We start from the raw sequence: 17,094 nt of genomic DNA, 5'->3' as shown, positions 1-17,094 counted from the left end.
GTCCTAAGAAGAGTCTTAAGGTGTTGAATCACATCCTTTAAGTGTCAAATTGGGTGAATAGACATTGCATAAGTTTTCTTGCAGGTGCAGAAAAATCGAGGACACACGGACCCGCACACGGACCCTGACACGGGGTCCGTGCCTTTATTTTCTTTTTGGTGGCGAACTTGCGTAGGTACACGGACCCTTTGACGGACCTTGACACGGGGTCCGTGTCCCTTTTTTTTCAGAGTATGGCTTTAGCGAGTCGACACGGATCCCTACACGGAGGCAGGCTCGGGGTCCGTGCCTTCCCTTTTTCCTTCGCACACATTTTACCGAACCTACCCGGACCCGTACACGGACCCAGGTACGGGGTCCGTGTACTGCTTATTTTGGGAAAAATATTGATGTATGCTTTGAGGTTTGATGTCTTGGTTTAGTGCACTGATTTACATGGTCGAGTCATGGGAATCTTAGCATGTCCTAAGTAAGCGATTGAGCTTAGGTATAGGCATGATGATTACGTCTAAGTCACGCAAGTTAAACTTTTGAGCTCATGTTAGCATGTTGCAGCAACGGCCCCAAACGAGATCCAACGAATCCCTCAACGCCAAGTAAGTATGATGACGTGCAAAAGAAAACATTTTAAAGTTTTGAGGTATGCTAATTGCTTTGTGACCAAATGTATGAATGGGTTTGGAAGTCGGTGAACGTGGCCGAGGACCTCTCCGCCCCGTTAAACTTCTGAACGGGTTCAGATCGGGATTGGAAAGCGTTAAACTTATGAACATGGACCAATCCACCCGTTAAACTTATGAACGGGGATCTTATGTATGCGGCAGTGGATACATCCCTGTCAGCCCAGTACTGTGGTGTGTCTGATCAGGCCTTATTATGTTATGGGCCACTTACTTTGAAACATGCCTCTACGCAAAAATTATGCTTTATACGCTCAAGTTTATGTTACGAGAATGTTTAAGAAAAGCTCATGTTGATGGCACGTCTAAGTTAAGCTCACGATGTTCAAGTTTCAAGCATGTTAAATTCAAGTTCAAGTATGTATGTTCTATTTTTAAAGTTGCATGCGATTTTATTATTTAGTACTCGCTATTTCCCATTTTATACGTGTTGAGTCTTTAGACTCACTAGACTTGATCGATGCAGGTGAGTATGTTGATGAGGAGACAGGAGGTGGCAACCAAGGGGCAGGCTTGGACTGAGCGGGAGGCCAACCCGAGGACCGCAATGTTTATGTTTTTATGCAAATGTTAATTTACTCTGATTTCATGTTTTGAGGGAAACACTTTGAGCAAACCTTTTGTGAGCAAATTTTATTGAAGTTATTTTGAGCAACCATGTCTTATGGGGGATTGGTTGAGATATTTTATGGCAAACTTTGAAGGTTATGTTATGTTTAAGAAAATTTTAAATTTTTCCGCAAATTTTGAACGGTAAAAGTACGGTACGCTACAAGCCCAATCAACATCAGAGTATGCACGCAGCTTTAAGGAGGAAGTAGAAGGAAACAAAAGACTCTGAAACTGAGTTCCCCGAAGATACCTGAGAATGCAAAGAACATCAGCCCAATGAACTATAGTTGGTGCAGTGACAAACTGACTTACTACATGAACAGCATGCGTAATATCTGGACGAGTCACAGTGAGATAAACCAAGCTGCCAACAATAGTACGGTATAAGGTAGGATCTGGAAAAGGAGGTCCATCTGACAGAGAGTACCGAGCATTGGTCTCAAGAGGAGTATCAACTATCCTGTTATCAGTTAGACGTGCACGCTCAAACAGATCTGCTATATACTTTGACTGGGATAAAAGATAACCTTTTGGAGAATATGCAACCTCAATTCCTAGAAAGTAATGTAGCAAACCTAAATCCTTCATAGCAAAGCAGCGAGCCAACTCAGACTTCAAAGCCTCAATACCATCAATATCATCACCGATGATTATCATGTCATCAACATATAAAGACAGAAGTATACGACCTGCACGAGTACACTTGACAAATAATGCAGAATCATGATGACTAGGAATAAACCCAAGCGAAGTAATCACTATAGAAAATTTCTCAACCCAAGCACGAGGAGCTTGTTTGAGACCATAAAGAGCCTTCCGAAGTCTACAAACTTCACCAGATTGGTGAGCAACACCAGGAGGAGGAGCCATAAAAACTTCTTCATGAAAATCACCATTCAAGAAAGCATTCTTGACATCCATCTGAGAGATTTTCCATCGACGAACAGAAGCAACAACAATTAGAGTACGAATTGTCGTCATTTTAGCAACGGGGGCAAATGTTTCCTCATAATCCATGCCATGCTTCTGATAGTAACCTTTAGCAACAAGACGAGCTTTGTAGCGTTCAATAGATCCATCAGATTTGGTCTTGATCTTGTAGATTCAACGAGAGCCAATGGTATGCTTTCCTTGTGGCAACATAACCAAATCCCATGTATGAGTCTAATGAAGAGCAGTCAGTTCCTCAGCCATAGCCTTCTGCCAAAGTGGATTACCAACAGATTCGCTATAGGATAAAGGCTCAGAGAGACGATGAACAGAGGCAACAAATGAAGCGAAAGAGCTAGAATAACACGAGTAAGAAAAATTAGGTAGTCGAGTAGACTTACGAACCCGAGTGGACTGACGGAGTGGAGGATTATCCGCGATGCCAGGAGATGATTGGGTTGTCGTAGGGGGATTTGGAGGAGCAGGAGTCTCGGGTGTGGTCGTGGGTAAAGTCTTGTCGGTGTCGGAGGTGAAAGGGTCAATGCGAATAAGATATGCATGTGTCATATTATGGAAACTAACAGGTATAGAAAAGAATGGAACATGTTCAAGAAACACAACATGACGAGAGACATACAGTTTTTGACTAATTGGATCAAAACAAGGATACCCTTTTTGACCAATACCATAACCTAGGAAAACATACAGAGCAGAACGTGGAGAAAACTTATTGCGCTCGATCTGTGGTCGGAGAACAAAACAGGCACAACCAAAAACACGTAATGAAGAATAATAAGGAGCATGACCATACATTTTTTCAAAGGGTGACAAACCTGAATTGTGTGAAGTTGGGATTCTATTGATAACGTGAACAGCAATAAGAATTGCTTCACCCCAAAATGCACTAGGAACATTAGAAGACAGTAAGAAAGATGGAGCTGTTTCAACAATATGTCTATGTTTTATTTCGGCAACACCATTTTGTTCAGGGGTTTCTCTACACGAGGTTTGACGTATGGTACCATCAGAAGCAAGCAAACGCGAGAAATCATTAGAAGTGTATTCACCCTCCAAATCACAACGAAAACACTTGATGACAACTGAATGTTGATTTTTCACAAGAGCTTTAAAATCATTGAAAATAGCAAGATAATCAGACCTATGTTTCATAACATAAACCCAACAATAACGAGTGCAGTCATCAATAAAAGAAACATAATATCTCGACCCCCCTTTCGTGGGAACAGGAGATGGTCCCCACACATCTGAATGAACAAGATCAAAAGGAGTAGGAGAAAAAGATAGACTTTTATAAAAAAGTAATGCCGAAAATTTTGCCAGTTTACAACCACTACAATCAGAAATATCATGACTTTTCAAAGTTCCGCGTGCTCCTGTAGACGCTAAAAAATTCAAACAAGACGTGGAAACATGTTCTAGAGGATTATGTTATAAATAAAAAACAGAAGACGACTGACTCAAGCGAAAAGAAGAGAGATCCACACTAGATGCTGCAACATCTGATACACTGAGATAATCCAAAACATAAAGTCCCCCTGTCTATGGCCTGTCCCAATCAGCCTCTGGGATTGCGGGTCCTGCACATGACAATTTGAAGAAGAGAAGTAGACTAAGTATCCAGACTCACATAATTGACTGACCGAAACAAGATTAAGTGTAAGAGTGGGAATATAGTATACATCGGGAAGAGATAAACAACACGTAACAAGAGAACCAACGCCTACTAATGGTATCGGTGTATCATCAGCAGTCACAATTTCAATGGAAGAATTGTGAGACAAAGAAGCAAAAGATGACAAATCAGGAGACATATGATGAGATGTTCCATAATCCAAGACCCAGATGGACGAAGATATACCTGAAGTGCCAGAGGATGACAAACCTATATGTGAAGAAGCTGACATAGCATGAGGCTGTGAAGCGAGGAACTGTTGAAACTGCTCAAACAAATACGGATCCAAAGACGGTGCAGCAACTGCATTGTTAGACTGAGGTGGTCGATACGTCCACTGGTTTGATGGATTACCAGGTTTCCATGGAATGTTCTGAGATGGCTGATGCTGCTGCTGTGGTTTCCATGGAGTGTTCAGAGATGGCTGATGCTGCTGCTGTGGTTTCCATTGAGTGTTGTGTGGTCGTTGTTGTTGTTGTTGCAGCTGCACTTTTCCTTTACTCAACAATAGTGGACATTGAGCTTTCTAGTGCCCCTTATCTTTACAAAAAACACACTCATCTTGAGAAACCTTCGTATTTGACCTGTTTTGGTGATTAGCTTGAGGTCGTTGAGGAGCTGCAAAGACAGATGGTATAGTCGGGATTGTCCCTTTATCAACGTGAGACTTAAGACGAATCTCTTCAGCTAACAATTCACTTACAACCGAGTCAATAGAAAGAATAGGGTTGCGATGAAGAATCGTCCCACGCAGACCCTCAAAATCATTCCGAAGTGCCATCAAAAACTGTACCAAGCGCTGTTCTTCTCTCCGAGCAATATAAGGTGAGAATGCTCGTAATTCTGCAGATTCTGTTAATGCCAATTGATCCCACAGTGACGACATGGTAGAATAAAAATCTTGGATGCTCATATCTTTTTGCTGAAGGGCACGAATATCTGTCTCCAATTGATATTGTTTGGCAAAATTAGACTGTGTATACAAGCGTGCCAGATGATCCCAAACCTCCTTAGCAGTCTCATATTTTGCCAATTGAGCACTTATTGAGTGCGCAACAGAATTATTAATCAACGCAATAATCTTCAAATTATCTGCCTCCCAAACATCCAATGACACAGCATAATCAGGGTTCGTCTGGTCTGTAGGCTTGTCTCGCACACCTGTGACGTATCCCCACATCGATTTCCCCCGCAAGAAATTCTTCATAACATAACCCCAATACGAATAATTTTTTCCATCCAATTGAACACTAATCGACTGAAGAGAATCGTCTTTACGAGTAGCCATGATGCCAAAATCAAACAAAACCGAACGAATAAAACAAAACACAATGCAGAGAAAAAATCGATTACCAAAGAAAAACTATACGAACACAACATAAAGCTGTGGATGAGATTAACAGTTCTTCTCTACGATTGACATATCCATGAGATGGAGGCTCTGATACCATGAAGAAATAGAGAGTGAGCGAAAAGTTCAAGTCGTAGTGTTGTAAAAACCTGAATAAAGAATACAAAGAAAATATGTTTATATAGCTAGGGTAAACACAAAAAGAATGAAATGACTAATCTACCCTTGAGAGCTAATAATAATATATTCTAACAAATAGAACCGTCGAGGATGCATGGCACCATTTGGTGGATTGAAGAGAGAATGCTTAGCTGTGGTGACCAACTGGTTTACAATTGCTCCAGATTTGAGGCCTGGGTCAGTTTAATACTGTTACCTGATCCTTTGGTACATGTCAAGTTTGCCATCTTCCAAATTGGTGCTTAAAGTGTTGATTATGTGGCAAACAGTAGGAAATGGATCTTGGAATTCACTAAATAGTATGCTACCATTTTTTAATGCCTGGTTAGGAGTGATTGCGTAGGCTCGCGAGGCTGTGTCAGAAATCTTGAAGTCAGGAAGCAGTCACGTGCCTACTGCTATTCAATTCACACATAAACATTGGCGTGGCTCAGGGGAAACAAAATCTATGATACGCAAGCACTTCGTAATGGAGAGAGATATGGACCATCTTTTGGGCAAATGCTATAGCAGATGGGTATTCACTTCTTTATGTTCTGATCTTTTCATGCCTTAAATATTGTTAAGAAGCAGTGTACCAATCAATGTGCAGGATTATAATAGCTTTCATGGAGTCTCTTGTATTTGTCTCAATAAACACCTTTGTCTTCGTGCCGAAAACATCTGCATCTTACAAACCTTGCTGTCTTCACATTGTTAGGGCACTGATTTCTCACACCTAATGTGCAGCAGAACTTTTAAATTTTAGTTTCGACTTTCGAAACTTTCTTTTGATGTCGCATGTTATTCAAATATCCATAAGGCGTTGATTGTATACCTGTGCTTTTTAAACGTTGGACTCCAAACCAGTTAGGGATCAGCGGAGATGGCTCTTATTGTATATCTCTTCGAACGAATCTCTGTCTTTTGATCGTCAAATTGGGTCCTTGATCGGAAACTTTATTCTTTGTTTGGATTGCACTAGTAATGGCAAACAAACTTATGTTGAGACTGAGAATCTCGAATTTCAAAATTCTTGAGGTGATGAAGCGTCGGTGGGACGCGGCGGTGATGAAAGTGATGGCCAAAATTTTTTCTGTATTGAAGAGCGGAGGGATTTTGTGTTGTGTATTTTGTGTGTACAGACATAGTATCATATGTTATCAACTTTTGATACCATATTTATAAATTCACAAGTTGCATGTCATCACAACTCTTAGGCTCATCATGACTCTTAATTTTCATTAATTAAAATTCTCATATTATTATTATATCATGTATTTATCAATTTTTTTGATAATGCATTTTGTATTTATATTATACACACATATATTTAAATTTTTAAATAAAGTGTATATATAAACATTAATATATGTACACATGTACATTTAATACACGCATAGATATATTAATTAAATTATATAACCACTATTCAATTTATTTAATTAGTTTATAAGTTAATTAATTATATATCTCTCTTGAATATTTATGATAATTTTATACATAATAGTAGTTACCACTGCTGTTATTATTATTTAATTAGTAAATTTCAAATTCACTAAACAAATGATTGTGAAGTCATTATAACCTCAATCGATGATCTGACAGAGCCGATGTATTAAGGATACAAATCTTGTTCATACAATGAAAATTGAAAATTTCAAATATCAAAATTTTCACTGTTCATCTTCGGCAGCTACAAGTTTTGTGAAATCTTTCATCAAAACAGACAGTTTCACTCTCTTTGCTCAATTAACAATTAAGCTAACTTCAATTTCTTCAATATCACGGAATCAGCTTATAAACTCCTTTATAAGTATCTTGTTTGATCTCCATCAAACTACAGTCGCCAAATTCATCATCCTTGAACTTTGATTAGCTCAACGGAACACGGAATCTGATATTTGTGTGACTCTCAATGGTCCAGAAATATAGCTAGCCGTGGGTTCACATAATTTATTCTTATTCGAGCTAACCCTAATTTAGCCTAATACTTTTCATCAACTTCTTGATCAAGAAAGTCATAACCCATTTTTTATTGCATTCATCATATCATGGTAAGAGCGTCTAGTAACATCACCTCATGATCCTCTATATATCATTGATAGTGCTTGTAAGAACCTTAAGTTTTGGTTAACGTACAATACGGTCTCTTCAACTCATATATCTCGATCGATTATGCAATCATTGGTATATTGAGAGTTGCATTTGAATTTGATAATAATGTGATGTATCTTTGAGTACTAATAGTGACATGATATGTGTAACTAGGAAAACATATTTCCCTAAAACAAATTTTTTTGTTCTGGCCAGAGATTCCTTGCAATATTAACTCATCAGATCACATATGATATCTTCACTCGTAGGCAAACGATGAATCCCCGACTATAATGCATTTACTCCTACGTTTTTTGAAGCTACAACCAACCTCACCACCTGATGACCCTCAATGGAGTCGGTAAACGGATCAAAGTGCATGCCAGTACGTAGAACCTCTATATTCTCCCGGGTCAAAGGACTAATGATGTAAACCATAACCGCGAACTATTCGACTCGATAAGTGAGAACCACCTGAACAGTCCGATGGAGGGTTTTTCGGTGCATCATCATATGATCATTGATCTATATAAATGGACGTCTTCATGTTCTTACCAAACGATAACCATCTTGAATGTTAATAAATTGCAGACCTTTTGGTCGACCTGAAGCATCACACATATTTTCTGTACAATTAGTGTCGAAAATGATGCCAAACCAGAAGCTAATCCAGCCTGAAAGATGCAGAAAATTTGTCAACTGTATCAATGCCCAATCCAGCACTTCAAGACATGCGGACGATTCGTGCACCAAAATTTTTCCCCCCATTTCTCTTTGTTTTGAACATCAGTGTGTATTTAACTTTTGTCGCATTCTCTATGTTGTTTATATGTTCAATCTACATATATTGTGTGAATTTTTTAAAATCTACATCGTCTATTAGAATTAATAAATTCAAAGAATATGTTGCCATTTGTTTTTAAGACAATACATTGTCATTGTCATATTTAAAAAATTCACAAAATATATGTAGATAGAATTAGAATTAATAAATTCAAAGAATATGTTGCCATTTGTTTTTAATTAAGACAATACATTGTCATTGTCATATTTAAATATTTGTGTAACATTTTTGAAGTAAAAGCACAATTAATTCCATAATTGATTTGAATACCTTAACAATTTATTTTTTTTATTTATGTTAGTGTATCTTTACAAAAGTACTATTTATTTCTTACTAAATAAGCCCTGGAATAATAAGTTTACATAACCAATTATAAAAAACAACTACTTCATACAATAAACATCTAACAAAATTTCATGGTATACTTCTCCCTGCCAATATTTTAATATAAATATTCACATAAACCATTCATGATAAGAAAATAAAATAAGGAAAATAATTTTTTTTGCTCCATTTTCAATTTCGAGTTTTGGTCCACGAAATTCTCAAAAATTGGTTTTGGTACAATAACTTCTAATTTTTGGCTATTTTGATCAAATTGCTGATGTGACACACGAAAATGTTGATTTGACACCGAAAATTTGACTTGTCAGAAGACACGTAAGTAGTTAGATCAAAATAACCAAAAATTACAAATCAGTGTATCGAAATCAAACGTTAGACACTTAATGGACTAAAACTCAAAATTGAACAAGTTATCAGACAAAAAAATTATTACAAAATTAATTAAAATTTTCTCATTTCTTATTCAATTTTCCATCTAAATTAAACTATCGCGCATCTTTTCAATTTTGACACCAAAATAAAAATAAACACTTCCTTGAATTTCAACAACACATATTTATAGTAAATTTTTTCACATGCAATGCGTGTACTTCAACTAATATATTTATACATCTTTTAAGCATTTTCTTATTAATCCCAAAACTCCAAACACTGTTATAAGTTTACAACATATAAAAATAGTTTATCGATAATAATAATAATAATAATAGCGTTTCGAATTTATGGGTTGACCATCTCCTCGCGCTGCAAAAATCTCTAGTTAATTGAAAGAAGTGCGTATATTTTATAAGTCAAGTCGTTTGTTATATATTAGTTTTAAGGATAATAGTTTATATAATCATAGCTTTAAATCATTGTAGGATTAACAAACAATCATTTCCAATTAAATGTCGTTTTTCATTGCCAGTAAGTGAGATAGACATGCAGATTTGGACTGGAGCATCTTGTTAACTCATTTGAGATATTACTTTTTCAGGCAAAAGTTGAGATATTTCTTCTTCAGGCGAATCGTGACTACAATGAACACAATTGGAGCACTGAAGACTTTAGTAGTAACATCATTAGGAAAAGTGTTGAGAAGAAACCTAGTTTTACTAAAGGTGCGTATGTGTATATCAAGGAAGGCGGGGGCATCTTGGGTGATGTCAAATTGGGACATGACTAGTTTATATGTGAAATAATTATGTCTTGTGAGTTTTTTATTAAATTAAGTCTAAAATTAAAGTGATTCGTTAAAATTTTGGCTATTGGACTTTTGATGTATCTGATAGGTTGTGACATTTCAATATGTAGAGATATAAGTGTAAGATATGTTTTTATGATGGACTAAAATAGAAATATCAGAAGAAAATGATAGACATTATCTATATATGAGTTATGATCCATAGATCGCGCATGATCACGTTTTTTATTATCTGCTCTCATTATAGAAAATAGTTAAGAAAAAGAGCGAGTAAATTTGAAAGATCAAGACTCGTTCTCAAGGCGGCGTAAGAATTATGGATTTTCATAGATTTTGTGGTTTTATGGATTTTCTCCAACAAGTGATATCGGAGTCATTCATGTTGAATTATTTGAGATTTGTTAAAAAAGTTATGAATATTCTTTGGTTTCAGATCTGGAAAAGAAAATTTTGTTTGAAAGTTTTTTATATGGCTTTGGATCTGGAAAAAAATTTTGGTTGAAACAAAATTTTTAAAGATTCAGTTTTGGTAAAAAGATTTTGGCTGAAAATTTTGAGGATTTATATAAGACTTCGAATTTTCGTCCATGTGTGTATAAAAAAAATTAGAGAAAAATAAAAAATTAGGGTAAAATTTTCGCCAAAATCGAATTAGGGCGCACTTAGGTACAAGAAGTGACGTGCAAGCCCGTTGTTTCACAGTGCGCCTATGCGCATTTGGGCTTCCTTACAAGCTGCGCACCATGTGCTCACTCACCTGGTGGGGCGGGCAGCCCATGGTCAAGTCCCAAGCGCGCGACCGCGTGCAACTTTCTAGAATTTTTTAAGGTTCTAGTTATTCGATCAAGTTTAAATTTTAATTATTCAAATAATGATACGGCTATATATGTTTTAAATAGGATTGAATGAAACAAAATGTCGCTAATGTGACTAATTTTGTAGAGACTAATTTAATTTTAAAATATAAAATGATTTGGGTTATGTAATCTATGGATATTTTTCGGCCAAAGGAAGTTCAATATTTAATATTATTACATATGCATTTGTGGCGATAAACATGTAATAGTTGTTCGTTTTTCATATGAATAATAAATCTGTCCAAATTTGTTATTTGACATGATAGTTACTATCAGTGTTCGACTGTTGTGCAATAATATCATTAACAAGTTAATCTTTTGTTCAAAGATATAAAACTAATGGAGTGTTCGGTATTCTGTTTATGAGTTTTATATAATTTGAATTTATTGATCACGTTATTTGGATATTTGGTTGAGTGGGAGGAATCACTGTACAAGTACATAAGATTGTGCATGTAAATATTTGATTATTCGTTTTTGTTAACGAAACTGATTTTTTTTTTTTGTAAAAATTTAGTATTAACGGCGTGTAAGGTTCGCTGTTGATGCTATTATTAACGGCGTGCAGTGCGCGCTGTTGATTCGAATCTCCGCGGCGTGCAGTGCGCGCTGTCAATACCAACGACTTTTAACAGCTTTCAAATGTGAAGTGTGCAATGCGCGCTGTGGAAAGCGAATTTGCGTGTCGCGAGAAGTCATTTTTGTTGTAGTGAGAGTTGACTCTATACCTACCATTACTGATAAGAGTACCTGCGATGAAAAGAGGAAGTTTGAAAGTGGGAATGGTCAAATCATATTTGTATGATGATTATGAAGAGGGTCATTTCAAAAACATTCAGGGGCACAATGTATAATGATATTACTATGGCCTAGGCTTTCTTTCAAGACCTCGAAAAGAGGTTTGCTAAAAGTAAAAATTCTGAAATAGTTGCACCTTTAGCAAGCCTCCTTTCAATGAAGTACATGGGTAAAGGTAACAAAAGGAATTACATCATGAAGTTGTCATATCTTGCTTCAAGATTGAAAGTACTGAAGCTTGACCTCTCGGACGATTCGATGGTACATTTGATTTTGAAATCTCTTCCTCCATAGTTCAATCAGATCATTTCTAACGTTCGTGATTGCAATATAAACAACATTTAGTTAACTGAATCAGGACTTAAAAGGTTTTTCTTAAATAAGTTTTGAATAATCAGTGTTTCCAGAAGGCATTACGCGATATCAACAAACACATGATACAAAACATTTGAGGTAAGACTATATGTGGGAATAAGTAAATTTTATAAAAAATACAAGCAAACCTTGTAGAAACAAATTCAAAAAACTACCATGAAAAAGCAATATAATTCATAGATTTTAAACTGAAATAGAAATATAGATGGGGATATACTTCAACATCTGTTACACAGATAGAATTGCATTTCTATTATATGGATTCATATTATGTTAAGAAATTTCTTTAATCGTACTTTTTCAAAACTATAAGCCCAACAGTTGTTTGTCATCTCACAAGAATACCACCAGGCAGAAAACTTGTAAAGCCCGACCTCGCGGTAGACATCTAAAATCCCAACTCAGCTTGGCAAAAAATAAGTCCGACTACGTGCTCGGCATATAAAAGCACAAAACAGCTTGGCAAATACGTAAGTCCGACTTTGGCTCGGCATCTAAAACCCAAACTCAGCTTGACAAAAATATAAGTCTGACCTCTCACTCGGCACCTAAAATCCCAACGCAGTTTGGAAATTACATAAGTCTGACCTCACGCTCGGCATCTAAAAGCCCAACTCAACTTGGAAAGTACATAAGTCGAACCTCGTTCTCAGGCACCTAAAAGCTCAACATAGCTTGAAAAATATATAAATCTGACCTTGCACTCAACACCTAAAAGCCCAACACAGCTTGCTAAATACATAAGTCTGACCTCGCGTTCGCCAACTAAAAGCCCAACTCAGCTTGGAAAAATATAAGTCTGACATCGCGCTTGGCACCTAAAATCCCAACACATCTTGGTAAATACATATCTAACCTTGCGCTCGGTACCTAAAAGCCCAACAGGATTTTCAAATACATAAGTCCGACCTTGCGCTCGGCACCTAAAAGCCCAAAAAAGCATGAAAATTACACAAGTCCAAACTCGCGCTCGTTACATAAAAGCCAACAGAGTTTGGCAAATACATAAGCCCGACCTCGCGCTCGGCATCTAAAAGTCCAACACAGCTTGATAATTACATAATTCCGACCTCATGCTTGTTACCTAAAAGCTCAAAATAACTTGAAAAATACATAAGTGTGTCCTTGAGCTCAGAACATTAAAACCCAACACAACCTCACAAAAGCTCGGCCACATTGACAACATAAGTCCAAAACTCATAACCATTACACAAACGCCACCATCTCGCTTTAATTGGATAAGCCTAATCTGTGGGAAAACTACATGGTCCTATCTGCTTGACTTAATTATCTAGATGAGTTAGGAAATCCGAAACAAGCCCGGGTAGAAGTCCTCCTTGGATTGATAACTATTACTTAGTGAAGTTTCTTCAAATTTCATACCTTGCCTAGGTAGAGCCTCTGCTCGGATAGGTGATTGATAAATCAAATTTTTTTACCAATTTCATGTCGTGTCGTGGAAAAAGCTCTGATCGGTTCATTAATTATTATCAGTGAAATTTCAGCTTCCATATTAAACTCGGGCAGAAGCCCTTGCTCGGCTTCAGGATTGATACTTAAATTATGCTCGAGTAGATAAGGGTAGAAGAAATCATTTATTAAATTGGGAAGGTGTGAATATTACAACTATGGAAAAATTACATAATAAGAATAATAAAAAGCATAATATATACACCATCTAAAGGTCTTTCCATGACCGCCCCATTTGATCGAGTCACCAAACCCTCCTCGAGCATGGCCTTGAGTGCCTTGTCAATATCCAAGAAAAAGGTCGGACGCTTGAATTCTGAGTAGCCATTAGCTCGGAATTGGTCCAAGCAACCATAGATCCCTTCTTGAAGAACATAAGAGCTAAATTATTCTTTCTTACTCTTCCAAAAGGCCTCGGTCTCCTGCCGTTGGCACAACTACTAGATTTCCAAGCCAAGGTTCGCTTGAGCTAATCAAGCCTTCTTCTTCGCCTGCTTGGCTTCGACATTGGCTTTCTCCTCAGCCGCCTTAGCCTGCTCTCAAGCAGATTTAAGCTCAGTCTAAAAGACGCCCATTCCTTGACAGACCAACTCTTTATATCCTAGAGTTGTCGCATCAGCTGCAAATGTCAGGCGCATAAATTCTCCAAGTCTTTCATTCAGGAATGGACTATTTCTCGGGTTTTGCTACTCGGATGGATTGTTCGACCTCATAGATAGAACCTTTCAATACAAAACAACATACATGAATGTGAGGTAGATGTAAGGAAAATAAGAATTCAAACCATTTTGAAAGTTCAATATACCTCGAGAAAGCTAAGGGTCATCCTCTCGTCCACCTCCCAATTAGTCACCCCTTGCACGGTCAGTGGATCCACCTCGAGAAGTAGATTCTACAGCAGTCAACTTGACCCGAATCAGCCTACGGAAGAGACACCTCAGGAGCAAAGAGGGGCCTAAATCTCGGGCAAGGATGGTTGGTGAATTGTACACCAAATCGACCATCGTGCCTTTTCCATTGTTCTGATTCCCCAAGACCAGTCCTTCGGTCTCACCCTATGGACCCTCAGATTTGGAGGCTAAACCTTTCTACCTCGGAGGGCCCTGAGAAGAATCCATTTTTCTATTCCGGTTCAGTTTCTTAACGGGAACGGGCGACAACGGTTTGGAAGCCTCTGCCTCGTTCTTCTTCTTCTTTCGGAGCTTGAGCATCTCGGTCTTGAACATCATGTTGTTTACACTGGAAAATGAAAATCCAATTTGGCTCAGTCAAATTAAAAAAGGAGGAAATCCTCGATACTTTCTAATTCCTACCCGGAATTGGTGTAGGAAACCTGAAATCCCTGCTCGAATAACGTAAGATCTTTGCCCAGGCAGAGAACCTCAAACTCCTTGGACCTAATAAATTCTTCCTTCTTACACGTCCAAAAACCCACGGCCTCCTGCCGTTGGCCTAGCAACTGGCTTTCCAAGGCCAATTTCTCTTTAGCTAGCCAGGCCTTCTCCTGCTCAGCCGCTTGGCTCTGACAATCGCCTTCTCCTCAATTGCCTCAACCAACTCCCGAGCGGCTTTAAGCTCAACCTCAAAAAGAGGCTCTCTCCTTGGCATACTGACTCACTATATGCCTGAGCTGTTGCATCAGCTGCGAGATTCGGGCCCTGAAATCCTCCAAGTCCTTAGTTCGGGAATGTACTGTTTCCTGAGTGACCCCCAGAGCAAAGAGGTGTCGCAAATCTCTAGCAGGGGAGGTCGGTGGAGTGTCTGTCAGATTTTTCCAGTGTGTCGATCCCCTGGGACCAATCCCTCAGTCTTACCCTGTAGACCATCAGATTTGGAGACTACAACTTTCTTCCTTGGAAGGCCCTGAGAAGAAGCCACTTTTCTTTTTGGAGTCGGTTTCTCAACGGGCTTGGGCAACGGCTGTTCGGAAGTCTCGCCCTCATTCTTCTTCTTCTTGCGGAGCTTGAGCATCTCATCCTTGAACATCTTGTCCCTACACGAGAAAATGAAAACACAATTTTTCTCGGTCAATTAAAAGAAGAAAGATGGGGAGATCCCCGACCCTACCTTATTCTCTCCTCTCTCTTGTCTCATTTTCGACATAAACATAAGTGACATAAAAAATCATCATGTACTAGGATGGTAGTTCGGAAGCATTTGACAGACATAGTAGCTAAAAAATTTTGATCTTGGGCTCATGTTTAAAAAGATATGGAGACCAAACCTCGATCTTGTCTGCCAAAGTCATGTCACAAGCCCAAGGCTCAGTCACAAGGGGTCAGACGTAAAAGAATCGGTTAGGCCACCTCTTATGGATCAGATGGGTTGCCTCATAGAAACTTATGCTCGACTTTTGGGTTGATATAAAATTTACCCGGACCTATCCTCTTGATATGTACAAATCTAAGGAGAAGACCTATGGAGACCTACAAATCGAAATATTTAAAAATAACTCTTAAGGATAGAAAGTAGAGTAGGATTTCAGGAGGAGTTGGCTCGGCGAAATGTCATAGTACTAGCACATTTTTTGGATAGTTTTGGGGAATGAAATTTGGAGACCCATATCTGTTTGGTCAATATAGAAGGCGTGGTAGTCAAGAGGTGGGAAATTTGGTCACATTTTCTGTGAAGGGCCTAAAACTCCTTTCTTGAAAATTTGCGGAAAATTAAAAATTTTCTTTTTAAAAGAACTTAAATGGCCTCATTCATAAAATCACTGGTGAATCAAGTTCAATATTTCAAAATATTGCAGCGGAAGAAAATTAAAGTTTTGCCAACAACAACGATTTAAAAATATCCAACGACCGATAAAATTGTTTGCGGAAAAAAATAACAACTGCTGCTCTGAGGTCCTCGGGTGCCACTACTGCCGACCCAAGCTGGCTCACTGGTCCCCGCCCTCGGCCCTGGCCTCATCAGTACCTACAACAATCAAGTCTAGTGAGCCTAAAGACTCAGCATGCATATATCGCAGGTAACGAGAAAAATCTGAATTTAAAATATGCATGAGATAAAATATCATGTCCTGAGGCATGCTGAAAATAATCTGTACTGAGCAATTATAATACGTGCATAACTGAACTGGAAATTACTGTAAAAATATTTTCTCCTTGGAGCCTGTACTGAAATATCTGGTAAAATTTTCTGTTGAGATTATGTTTTACGCCTGTGGCCACTGCACTAAGCTGAACTGATCGGTAACTGGCTACCGGGGAGGCTGAAACTGAACTGAGCTGGCCGATCACTGGCGACCGGGTGGTACCATACTGAACTGATCGGTCACTGGCGACTGTATAAAATAACACTCCCACATAGTGAATGAACCACAAGCCATATTGCATAAATCTCAAAAATAATCATTTTCTATTTAATGCACGTAAAATAATTAACTGGCATAATGAAAATGTCCCATAATTTTACCAACTGGATTGGATTGGATCGTCCCCAGGCTCGCTGCAACCTAACTGTGCTATGAAAAATATGCAATAGCTTAAACTTGACCAACTATGCAATTTACGTTCAAAAGATGCGACTATGACGCCTAATGACTTCGCATTTAATCATGACTCCGAGCCAACCTGAACCGACACCGAACCGACGTATAGTCATGATTAAAATACGCTTAAAAATCATAAAATAATGCTCCTAAAATGATAGGGTCGAAATCTAGGTGGAATGGAGGCCAAAACACGAAACGCTC

The 17,094-nt window shown here is 38.1% G+C and overlaps 1 protein-coding gene and 1 long non-coding RNA gene across 2 annotated transcripts; both read right to left on the bottom strand.

Annotated features, from left to right (window-relative positions):
* Positions 1 to 2,456: 2,456 nt before the first annotated feature.
* On the bottom strand, positions 2,457 to 5,203 carry LOC142528343 (uncharacterized). Its single transcript, XM_075633386.1, has 3 exons — positions 4,487 to 5,203; positions 3,871 to 4,399; positions 2,457 to 3,487 (listed from the first exon to the last, which is right to left on the bottom strand). The coding sequence occupies exons 1-3, from the start codon at positions 5,201 to 5,203 to the stop codon at positions 2,457 to 2,459; spliced, it is 2,277 nt and encodes a 758-aa protein (XP_075489501.1).
* An 8,328-nt stretch (positions 5,204 to 13,531) lies between these two features.
* On the bottom strand, positions 13,532 to 15,755 carry LOC142529500 (uncharacterized). The gene is made up of 3 exons (XR_012815908.1): positions 14,728 to 15,755; positions 14,200 to 14,633; positions 13,532 to 14,116 (listed from the first exon to the last, which is right to left on the bottom strand). It is a non-coding gene; the product is annotated as an uncharacterized LOC142529500 (long non-coding RNA).
* Between the last annotated feature and the right edge of the window lie 1,339 nt (positions 15,756 to 17,094).

Source organism: Primulina tabacum, chromosome 16 (genome assembly GCF_025594145.1).
Source record: "Primulina tabacum isolate GXHZ01 chromosome 16, ASM2559414v2, whole genome shotgun sequence".
Taxonomy (NCBI): domain Eukaryota; kingdom Viridiplantae; phylum Streptophyta; class Magnoliopsida; order Lamiales; family Gesneriaceae; genus Primulina; species Primulina tabacum.
Note: the sequence above shows the minus strand (reverse complement) of the source record. Positions and strands in the feature narration are given on the sequence as shown.

What these genes read in the sequence shown, in the direction of transcription:
- LOC142528343 (XM_075633386.1), bottom strand. Translation starts at nt 5,203, where the DNA reads ATGGCTACTCGTAAAGACGATTCTCTTCAGTCGATTAGTGTTCAATTG. An exon ending in AAAACAGGTCAAATACGAAG is followed by an intron (nt 4,400 to 4,486) that starts GTTTCTCAAGAT and finishes GGAAAAGTGCAG; the next exon opens with CTGCAACAACAACAACAACG. An exon ending in TGTTTCGGTCAGTCAATTAT is followed by an intron (nt 3,488 to 3,870) that starts GTGAGTCTGGAT and finishes TTGTTCATTCAG; the next exon opens with ATGTGTGGGGACCATCTCCT.